The sequence below is a fragment of the Cebus imitator genome, unplaced genomic scaffold (assembly GCF_001604975.1).
Source record: "Cebus imitator isolate Cc_AM_T3 unplaced genomic scaffold, Cebus_imitator-1.0 Scaffold294, whole genome shotgun sequence".
Classification (NCBI taxonomy): domain Eukaryota; kingdom Metazoa; phylum Chordata; class Mammalia; order Primates; family Cebidae; genus Cebus; species Cebus imitator.
Window position 1 is genome coordinate 2,076,765 of NW_016107609.1, and position 12,215 is coordinate 2,088,979.

Here is a 12,215-nt window from a genome sequence, read left to right on the forward strand (position 1 = left end):
CAGATCTCATATTTAATGGCTTGAATATATGTCTGAAAAACATCAGGAGTATCAAACATTGTAATCAGTCCATGAGGCTTTGTGAAGATGACCATACACAGAAAGCTTACAACTTACGATGTATGTTGAAAGTGGTTAAGTAAAATAGTTTTTCGTGATAAATTGTCTCATTATAAAATCTCCTAACTAACTACATGGCAGTTTCTTCTCAGCAGATATTGATTTTAGCTCACTTTTTACCATCTTCTGTTTACTTATTTCTGACTCCTTTATACTTTTCATTTGTTGTGATATTTCTCTTTATTTTCAGTTATCTTGAGAAGTCAGCACGTTATATATTTGGTTCACTGTAGTTTTTTGTTTTCTTAGGGGGATGTCTAAATACACTGGATTTATCTGCTCTATAAACTTTGTTATTCTTACATCAATAAATTACTGCTATTTCTGTAATTTGTGGAATTTTAATTCATTTTACTTCATTTCCTCCCAGATTCGCCTGAGTGATCTTATAGCAGCCAGAATCTTAAGGTATACAGATTTTGATACCTTAATATACACTTGTGCTCCTGAATTTGACTTCATGGAAAAAGCGGTATGAATGTTTCTCTTTTTTCCTTCTCTACTAATATGATGAGTTTTCGCGCTAGTTTTCTTTTTTAATCTGAAACTCAAAATTTTTACTCAGAAACGGTCAACTTACTTATTTTATATTTTATATGATAACTTTTTTGCTAATCCACCTTCCTCACTTGTTTTTTTGTCTATAAAATGAAAAAAATGATAGCCTCTATCTTATAGAGTTATTGATGATGGTTAAATGAGATAATCTGAGAAGAGTGTTTAACATACCATATGACCCACAATAATTACTATTATTACAAATCAACTACTTTTAATAATCTAGGACACTTGGAAATATGTGACCATACAGGAAAAAGTCTAAATTCTTGTTTCTGTTTTTAAGAAATTCACTTTTATTACAGTTAATATCCCAACTGTTATAACATTTTTAACAAGGTGTTACCAAGAAAGATATGCTATTGATGAGTTTTAATGAATATATAAAAATTCATTTTAAATTATAGAAATGCAAGGTATTATTCTTTTTAAAAAGTTCTTGTTATAAAGTTTTAAAATATAGGCCCAGCCTGGCAGCTTATGCCTGTAATCCCAGCACTTTGGGAGACCAAGGCGGGTGGATCACTTGAGGTCAGGAGTTTGAGACTAGCCTGGCCAACATGGTGAAACTCCATCTCTACTAAAAAACAAAAACTAGCTGGGCATGGTGATGCATGCCTGTAGTTTCAGCTACTCATGAGGCTGAGACAGGAGAATTGCTTGAACCCAGGAGCCAGAGGTTGCAGTGAGTTAAGATGGTGCCACTCCACTCCAGCTTGGGAGACAGAGCAAGACTCTGTCTAAAAAAAAAAAAAAAATTGCCTCTTTGTAGAATCATGGAACGCAAGATCAGGAAGGGCCCTGAGAAACCATGCCATATACTTCTTTCATTTGCAGACAAAGAAAAGCTTAGAAGATTTGCCTAAAGCACACACAAGCCAAGATTAGGACCTGGATTCTAATGGATTCTAGAACTTGCAATCCAGGGCTCTTTCCTCTATTTAAAGCTCAATTTTTTTCATAGAACATAACAAAGTTGCTCCTGGATTGATTATTCCTTGTGTAATAATTATGAATTCTGAATTAGTGGTGAATATAATAATAAAATTTTATTCATCCAACCAGTTATCCATTCATTCAAAAACTATTACTGACCACTAGTTATCTGTGAGACAGTTTGCTATAACATGACAAAGAACAAAATGAAATGGTTTCTTGCTTTTAAGAAATATATGATTTAGTTACATGGTAAATTACTCCTATCACAATAACAGGTCATCAGAATTACGTAGCTTATGTTATTTCTTACTTATTCATAGTTCTAGAAATTAACTTCGGGTAGCTTTCCTTCTTACTAGCTCTAGTTCCACTAATGAAAATAATGGAGCTATATAGTACAGAAAATTATAATGTAGGACCCAGGAATCAGTAAACACACATTTTAAAACTTAGCATTATGTAAACTAAAAAAAAGAAAGGAAAAAATAATAATTGATATAGCAATTCTAGTTTTATTAAAATAATATTTTTTCATTAAATTTTTGAAATACTATTTATATTTTTATAATTTTAATTATTAAGACATGGAAGACAAAAAAACATATTCTGCTGATGACAAAGAAACTTTACCTTTTACTTTTAAGAAATGTTATCATGCCACCTAGTTTGACATAGATGTTTACTAATTTAATGTAAAAGTCATAAGTAACTATTTTGAATGATTTGCTATATTTCAGACTCCGCTGAGATACACAAAGACACTATTGCTTCCAGTTGTTATGGTGATTACATGTTTTATCTTTAAAAAGGTATTTTTAAACAAATTATTTATGTTTGGCATCAATATAAGGACTATAATAATGCAAATTGCTCTGAATTCCATGTTATATTTAGGATGAACTCTCTGTCTAAAAGTTTGCTTTTTATTTAGATCTTTCATTACTGATTTTTTTATAAAAAGCCATGTTAAAAGATATTCTTATTTTTTCTTTCAAAAGATATATATCAGTCACTGACTGTGTATCAAGGACTATGTTAACATTGTAGGTACACCCAGACAAATAAAACATGGCCACTCCTGTCTTGGAACCTACAGTCCTGGATTATTGGGGGCGGGGGCACAAACATGAAGCAAATAATTGCATAAATGTCTAAAGAATTAAAATTTTTATAGGTGGTATGAAAGAAAAGCCCAGTGACAATGTTGGTATCTTTCAAATATAAAGCACAACGACGATCCAACTTGAGTGGGCCTGCACAGAAGAAATTTGTATAGCTGATTAAAAAATACTTTTCTACATGTTTACTGTTTTCAGGAAAGAAGAAAAGAATATATTAATAAAAGAAATCATTTTTAAAATACCACTGGCAGATTTCTTGATCTGGGTAGAGTTTATCTAAAAGAATGGTTAAAGACAGTGGGTTTTTTTTTTTTTTTTAAACCTTGAGCCATCTTTATGTTATTTACAAGTTATCTGGTCTTAAATCAGTATGTATTTATTTTATACTTTTAAGCAGATAACAATAATGTGATTTCCCCACTACCATACCAGTTGTGATCTTGTTGAAAGGAGTTTTTTGTATTTAAAGTCAAATTGCATATCTTCTGTATGTAGTTGTAGTTGTGTCATTTCTCACTCCTTTGTTTACACATAGATGTAAATAATTTAAGAGTGAGAAAGGTATCTCCCTGACATCTCTGTTGTTTCACCCTTGATCCAGTTCCCTGGGAACCATGTGGAAAGAGTCAGGATAAAGGAAACAAGGAGGAATGCGTAAAATGTGAGCAGGTTTACTGCCCCGCATCTCTTCCGCCCTTGCTGACTTAGAATGAAAATTTTTCTCCACTGACCTGTTTCATCAAGGCAAAATGTCAAGTTATTCTTATAAGGCTCCACTTATAAGTGGAGCCAATGCATGAATTAACTCTTCAGTGGAGAGACAGCCAGTGTGGGAGAAAATGACAGCTAGATCCACAACTGCTATATTAAAAAGAACTAAGATCCATGACTTATGAATACATTACTAGTCTCCAAACACATCACAACCTGAACCATGCATGTGCACTAGCAGGGGTGCGTGCATGCACACACACATACACACCCCTACAGCCAGCCAAGTTTCATACATATACATACACGTGTACACACATACACACACACTCTCATCCCTGTAGCTGGCCAAGTTTAATACACACATACTTATATGTGCACACATACACACACACACACACACTCTCATCCCTGCGGCCAGCCAAATTTCATACACACATATATACACATGTACACACACACACACACACACACACACATTCATCCCTGTAGCCGGCCAACTTTCATACACACATACATACATACACACGTACACACACATAACATGTACAGTCATTCCTGTAGCCAGCCAAGTTTTATTCTCTCTTTCTGTGTGTCTGTCTCTCTCTCTCTCTCTCTCTCTCTCTCACATCCCTGCAGCCAGCCAAGTTTTACTCCTTCCTTTCTGCTTTCTTATAAACCCTTCAGTCTTTATTTGTCCTATTGTGGCATATTTTTCACCCCAAGGACACTTGAGATGGTCATTTAGTTTTCAATTATGAGAAGTCACTTCTCAGAAGGAGAAAAGAAAGGCATATGTAGTATGTCCTGTTCCCGAGAGCTCCCTTAAAGATTGGAAAATACTTTCTTTGGCAGAGTGTTTACATTAATGAATCAGAGCATTTTAAATATTGCAGTATTCCTTAGAAAAGTTTCATTGATTTGATTCTATTCGCAGACTGTTCGTGATATTTCATGTGTTTTAACTACAAACACTTATCTAAGGTAATTATATCATCATTGTTTTTAAAACATACTGTATTCAATTATTAAATAACTTACTGTAACATTAATTTTTCAAATGAATATGCGTTAAACTTTAGCATTATGATTAAGAAAAGAGATATGAACCAAATATAAATTTTTTCTTAAAAATATTCTTACAGATTTCTTATATGTATTTGGATTCATTTTGTTTGGAGATATTTATATTTGTGAACTAACTCAAAGTTTAAATTGATAAATTGTATCATTAGAATTTGAAGTCAGTAAGCTGAGGTTTTATTTTTGGAATTCTGTTTTCAAAAATCCAACTCCAACAATGTTATCAAGCTTTTAATTTTTTTCTGATAGGTAAAAAAAAAAGTTTATTTTATTGCACAAATTCTTTGTCAGTGGAGTTTTGCAGTTTTTCATGTGTTTGTTTACTATGTTTCTTTTTGACCTTTAAAAATTGTTCTGTAGTGTTTTGTGGGGGTCTCTCTCTCTCTCTCTCTTTTAAATGTAGATGGAGTCATGCTCTGTCACCCAGGCTGGAGTGCAGTGGCATGATCTCTGCTCACTGTAGCCTGGACCTCCTGGGCTCAAGCAATCATCTCATCTCAGCCTCACTAAGCATCTGGGACTACAGGTGCACATCACCATCTTAGCTAATTTTTGTATGTTCTGTAGAGAGGGGGTTTCACCATGCTGGTTAGGCTTTTCTTTTTCTTCCTTTTTTAACTTTCAGAGAATGTATAATTATTTGTGTTTCTGAATATTTATGAAATATTTTCTAAACTTATTGTTAAAACTATTTATTGTATAACATTTTTGGATGGTTTTAGCAATGCCACTAGAACTAAGGCATAAGCAGATGCCAGCAAAATGTTATATCAGTCACACATAAGTACATTGCTACAGGACTCAAGAAGTAAGTTGTGAAGACAGTTTGCTTCTGAGGGAAATATGATCTCAAGTTACATTTTTTTTAATGTTCAACATTTATTATAGATACAGGGGGCACATATATAGGCTTGTTACATGGATGTGTTGTACCCAGGTAGTGAGCATAGTACCTAATAGTAGTTTTCAAGTTACATTTTATATTTGTAAGTAGAACATTTGAACAGTTTTAGATTTACAGAAAAATTGTGAAGACAGTAGAGAGAATATCCATAAACCCCATATCCTATGCTTGTATTTTTAATAAACAGCTGTGTGTGGTTGTCAGAAGAGCTCATTAAGTTCATAGGTGCATCTGTTGAAATTATTTCCAAAATAAGGAGGATAATAGACCCATTCTATATTGTTTCAGTCGGTCAGACGAAGCACAGGGGAATGTGTCTTGGCATTCTAAAAAGAGTGAATGGAGAACCCTGGAGACTATTCCCATTAGGAGTGCATGAAGGGACTTGGGATATTTAATTGGATAATAGAAGATGGAAGGGTACATGGCAACTGTTTTCATACATTGCAGAGGGTGTAATACAGAAGAGACAAACTCGAGGGGGCCAGTGGATGGAAGATAATTACACAGAATATGGAAGTCTTATGTATTGATTACATACCTGAAAGTGACAGTCCTGTTGTGTATGGGCAGAGGGGTCTGAGTTACATTGCAAAAATAATATTGTCCCTGCTTGTAGTAACACATTCTGAAAAACCAGTGTGTCAAAAAGAGAGGGAATACTCCCCCCTCTTAGATCTGCTCCTCCAGGTGTAAGTAGCTTTGTATATTTGTAAGTAGCTTTGTATGTTTCATTTTAGAAAACACATATAGAAACACAATATATATATATATATATATATATATATATATATATTTAAATAGAATTGTAGTATTCTTCTTATTCTGCAACTTGTTACTTGTATTTAATAGTGTGTCTTGGGCCTCTGCCTTGATCTTCACTATACTTTATGATGGTCTTAGGATTTTATTGTTGACCATCATGAGTGACTGCCACGTGGTTAGCCTGTCCCATATCAATGTAAGTTTAGATTATATGTAACTTTTCTCATACCAACCAAATGTTTTGAGGAATGAACATCCTTGTTCGTGTCTATTGGTATACTCATTCTAAAAGTATTTCTATAGTATAAAAGATTTGAATTTGGACTGCAGATTATGAGGCTTGCATATTTTAGAATTTGATAAATACTGAGCTATTATGATGATGAGAGTGTCCATCATTTCCATGCAACTCCACCAACACCGTTATCAAGCTTTTAATCTTTTCTTATAGGTAAAACAAGTTCATTTTATTGTGTAAATTCTTTGTTAGTGGAGTTTTGCAGCTTTTCATGTGTGTTTACTTTTCTTTTTGACCTTTAAAAATTGTTTTGTGGGATGTGTGTGTGTGTATGTGTGTGTGTGTGTGTGTGTTGAGTCTCGCTGCTGTATATGCAGTGGCACGATCTCAGCTCACTGCAACATCTGCCTCCGGGGTTCAAGCAATTGTCCTGCCCCAGCCTCTGGAGTAGCTGGGATTACAGGCACCAGTCACCACACCCAGGTAATTTGTGTATTTTAGTAGAGACAGTGGTTTGCCGTGTTGTCCAGGCTGATCTGGAACTGTAATAACTGAGTGAGTCACAGAGACAGCGCCGCACTCCAAATTTCAAATCAAGAGTTCTTTTATTGCCGGTGACCAAGAGTCAACTCACACTCAAAATCACTTGGCCCTGAGGAAGGGACTTGATTTTCCTTTATACCTTGAGTTAGGTAGGGGAGGGGGAAACTATATGAAGTGGAATTTTACAGAAGCAGAATGAGCAGGTTAGAGGGATGTGGTTGCAGGCCAGGGTATTTCCAATCAACCACCAAGGGGGGTTCAAAGAGAGTTATTCACAATAGCAGATTTGCTTGCCAAGCGAGATGTAGTTACATTAGTTATATGGTAGGATAAGCACAGAGTCAGTGTGACATAAGCACAGCATCAGTGTGGCCCAGTTATGCACCTGAGGGAGACAAGGCAGGGAGGGAGAAGCAAAAATGGAGTTTGCAGCTACATGGAGTCAGTTAGGCTAGCACAAGTTCGGTTATCACAGAAATGATCTCTGGTAATCTGTCCACTTCGGCCTCCCAAAGTGCCAGGACTGCAGGCATGAGCCACTGCACCTGGGCCATGTGTTATGGTTTTGCTGTTTCCATAGACAGTAACCTTTTGTCTCTTATGTGTATTACATAGTTTCTTCCAAGATGTCAACTTAGAGTTCATTTATGGTCTCTGCTCTATAGAACTTCAAAATTTCTGTACAATCACAGTTACACATTTTTTTTCTGGGTTCATATGTTACTTAGAAACACTTCCCTACATCAAAAACCTTAAAATATTTTTTCATATTTTCTTTCATAATTTTCTTTTTACATATAGGTGATTAATTACTCTTGCATTAATTTTGTGATATAGTGACATAGAGGAGTCTACCTTTTCCCTTCAAATGAGGTATTGTCCCAATACAGTATTGCATAAACCCTTTTTCCAGTCATCTGAAATGTCAGCTTTTATGACTTACCAATTCTCATTGTGCTTGAGTCTGTTTTAGACTGTCTCTTATATGATATGTTGGTTTACAGGAAAGATGTTTTACTTTTTTTTTTTTTTTTTTGTATCATGTTTATATCTAGCCACATTACCAAACTTTCTTTTCCAGTTCTAACAGTTTTTCCATTGATGCTCTGGATTTCCTAGGCAGGTTATCATATAATCTAAAATTACAGTAACTTTCTAATATTTGTACTTCTCTATTTTCTTGTCTTATGTATTAGCTAGAATTTCCAGAACAACTCTGAATTGCAGTGATAATGGGCTTGCCCTTATTTTGTTTCTGACTCTAAAGTGAACAACGCCTTTATTGTCTCACTGTTTCATTTGCTGTTAGTGTATAATAGCCTTTATTTCATTAAGAAAGTTTCCTTTCGGTTTCTATAAACCAGGATAATTTTAAAAATTAAATTAAAAATAGATGTTGAAAGTGTATAATGTGTGAATGGTAATTCGATAAAGCAGTAAAAAAATGAATGTTAAATTTTTTTTAAATAGCTTTAAAGTATTTTGGGGATTATTATAATTTTCTCCTTATTAATAAGTACACTTATTTTTTAAATTATGGTAAGAACACTTAACATGTGATCTACCTTTAACAATTTTTTAACCGTACACTACAGTATTGTGGACTATAGGTACAACATTCTACAGTGGATCTCTCACACTTATTCATCTGCCTTAAGTGAAACTTTAAGCTTGTTGATTAGCAACTCCCCATTTCCCCTCATCCCAGTCCCTAGTAACACTGTTCCACTCTTTGACTCTATGACTTTGTCTATTCTAGATACTTTATATCAGTGGAATTATGCATTATATATCTTGTGGGATTGGCTTATTTCAGTTAGCATAATGCCCTTCAGGTTCATTCATGCTGTCTCGAATTGAAGAATTTCTTTTTTTTTAGGCTGAATGAGAGTGCTAGTGTCTCTTTGAGATTTTGATTTCAACTCTTTTGGACAAATACCCAGAAGTGGGATTATTGGATTTTCTGGTAGTTCTACTTTTAATTTTTTAAAGATTTTTTTGATGAACCTCCATCCTGTATTCCATAGCAGCTGCACCATTTTAATTCCACTTGTGTGCAAGGATTTCAATTTCTCTGCATTCTTGCCAACACCAATTACCTTTTGTTTTTTGGATAATGGCTATCCTGACATGTACATTTGAGTTGTAATCTTTCTGCTGGTAAAAGGTCTTCCTTCAATGTTGATAGCTTCTGACTGATGAGGTGGCTGTGGCAATTTCTTAAAATAAGACAACAATGAGATTTGCCACATTGATTGACTCTTCCTTTCATGAAAAATTTCTCTGTAGCATCTAGTACTGTTTGATAGCATTTTACCCACAGTAGAAACACTTTCAAAATTGGAGTCAGTCCTCTCAAACCCTGCCACGCTTTATCAACCAAGTTTATATCATATTCTGAATCCTTTGTTTTTATTTCAACAGCGTTCACAGCATGTTCACCAGGAGTAGATAACACCTCAAGAAACCACTCTCTTTGCTTTTCCGTAAGAAGTAACTCCTTATCCGTTCAAGTTTTATCATGAGATTGCCCCAATTCAGTCACATCTTCAGGCTCAACTTGTAATTCTAGTTCTCTTGCTGTTTCCACTACATCTGCATTGACTTCCTCTGCTGAAGTCTTGGACCCCTCAGAGTCATCCATGAGGGTTAGAATCATTTTTACGTTATATAAGAAGATATCATTCTAAGAAAATAACAGATAAAGTAGAAAATAAGTTGGAATAAACCGTTTCCCATCTCTTATTGATGTTAGTATTTTGACCTCTCCGTGAGTCACAAATATCCTTAACGGCATCTAGAATGGTGAATCCTTTCCAGAAGGTTTTCAATTTACCCAGATCCATCAGAGGAATCACTATCTATGACAGCTATAGCCTTATGAAATATATTTCTTAAATAATAAGACTTGAAAGTTGAAATGACTCCTTGATTGAGCCTGCTTTCTTGCTACCTTAATCTCCCTGTCCATCTCTATGAGAGCTCTTGGGTGACCAGCCGCATCGTCAATGAGCAATAATATTTTGAAAGGAATCTTTTTTTTCTGAGAAGTAGGTCTCAAGAGTGAGTTTAAAATATTCAGTAAATCATGCTGTGACAGATGTGCTGTCATCCAGGCTTTGTTGTTCCATTTATAGAGTAGAGAGAGATTAGATTTAGCATAATTCTGAAAAAAGGCCTCAGGATTTTCAAAGTGGTAAATGAACATTAGCTTCAAATGTAAGTCACCAGCTGCATTAATCCATAACAAGGTCATTCTTTTTTGGATTTTTGACAGTACCAGCTTTTGGTTTTATTTATTGTATTTATGAAGGTTGTTCTCCATTTTATTAATTTCTGCTTATATTTTTATGTCCTTAGTTTTTCTTTTTGGTCCATTTTTGTTGTTTTTCTGTGTTTAAGGTTCATGTCATTTATTACCAATCATTATTGTGTCCTAGTAAACACATTTAAAGTTACAACTTTTTCTCTGAAGGAATCTCACACTATGTCCCACGATGTGTGTAGCATTACAATTAATGTTGATTTCTGTGTAGTCTCTGATTTGAGTTTTGGTCATTTAATTCAAAATAATTTAGAAGAATGTTTTAAAATGTCTAACTAGTTTCTTCTGTTATATATTTTGCCTTTAAAATTAATTTGCTATTTATTGAGATTGATGTTCAGTTTTAGTAAATGCTCTATGAAGATTTTTTAAATGTTCATTTCTTATTTGTGGGAAGTTCAAAGTTACATGTTGTATCATGTTATTAACAGTGCTATTCTAAATGGTCTAGTACCCCAACTTATATGTTATTTTCTTAAAATGCTATATTCATATACAACATTAAAACTGAATCTTTCAAAATTATCTTATAATTTTAATAGTGTTTGCTTTATATAGACAGTGCTATTGTTCATTGCATGATATTATAGAGTTGCACTTTTGATTATCATAAAAGATATTCTTTGCTTTATTTAATGATTTTTACTGTAAATTTTTCTTTATAGAAAATTAATATTGCCACATCTGCTTTCTTTTTATTGATTTGCCTGATATACCTGTGTCTATGCTTTTTTTAAACATTTTTGTGACATTTTAGTTTAGGTATATTTCTCATTGTTGTGTTTTTTTCTATTCAAATTCCTCTAATACTCTTTTTTTAAATTGGTGAATTTAGCCCATTTTCATATTAATTGTGATAACTGCTGTGTTTGTACTTCTTCCTGCCATCTCATTTTATGTTTTCTTTTCATCATGCTTTTCAAAAATTATTTTCTTGATACTTGCTGAATTGTTAGCTCTATCTCATTTATATATTTCCTGGTGGTTTTGCTAAATTATTAGCAAATATATTCATCTTGATATTAACAATTCATCAGCATCTAAAACCTGTTACCAATAGTAGCTAATAGTTATTATTTTCTATGTGTCTGAGAGTATTTTAAGCTTCTTACCAGTATTAACTCAATAAATCCTCACAACCACCTTGTGAGAAAGAGTCAGTTATTCCAATTATTTACAGATTAAGAAAGCACTAAGAAGGTAAGTGATTTTCCCAAAGGCACACAGCTAGTGAGTAATGGGGGCAGAATTCGTACTCAGGCTCTGGACTTAGAGATCTGCTTGCTTCAGCACTGAGCTATCAGAATATTTTTACTTGTTCCTGCCTACACACCCTATCCTTGCAGGTTACGCTGAAACCGTCTGAAAGATTGTTGTCTTATCGCTTATGTTTTAAGAAGTCTAAACATTTACATTAAAGACACCAGCAATCTTTGGACTTGACTTCAAATTTTACTGATTTATTTTTTCTTGACATGTAGAATTGGCATGCTTTCTGGGTGCTTTCTTACCTGAAAAATGGCTTTATTTTACCCTCATTATTTCATTGATGGATTGGTTAGTAGATATTTGTGGGTTTCATTCAACTTTTTTTTGACATTGCTTCTTTGTGTTCTAGCATTGAGCATTACAGATGAAAATTCCTAGATGGTTTTACTCTCTGGAAATTTATAAGGGGTTATATGCGTGTGTGTGTGTGTAATATTTATTCATGGACATTCTGATCTGCACACCAAAATCTTTCTTCAGCTCAGGGCATTGTTCTCTTATTACTTCTCTTTAGTCCCTCTTTTTTTGAATTTTTGTTATTGCTTTCATCATATTGTCTATTTTCTGTGTTCTCAGAGAATATCATCACTGAATCACTGAGTTGTTTTTTTTGTTTGTTTTTTTGTTTTTTTTTTTTTT

At 33.9% G+C, this 12,215-nt stretch overlaps 1 protein-coding gene across 5 annotated transcripts in view; it reads left to right on the forward strand.

Annotated features, from left to right (window-relative positions):
- Positions 1-12,215, forward strand: part of DPY19L2 (dpy-19 like 2) — a 108,948-nt gene that overhangs the window by 57,543 nt on the left and 39,190 nt on the right. For 4 of the 5 annotated variants that reach the window (XM_037729118.1, XM_017502223.2, XM_037729116.1 and 1 more), the window contains 3 exons: positions 491-592; positions 2,355-2,426; positions 4,387-4,433. In XM_037729118.1, the coding sequence (XP_037585046.1) occupies positions 491-592; positions 2,355-2,426; positions 4,387-4,433 (221 nt within the window). The remainder of the gene's footprint in view (positions 1-490; positions 593-2,354; positions 2,427-4,386; positions 4,434-12,215) is intronic. The other variant, XM_037729119.1, reaches the window with a different exon arrangement.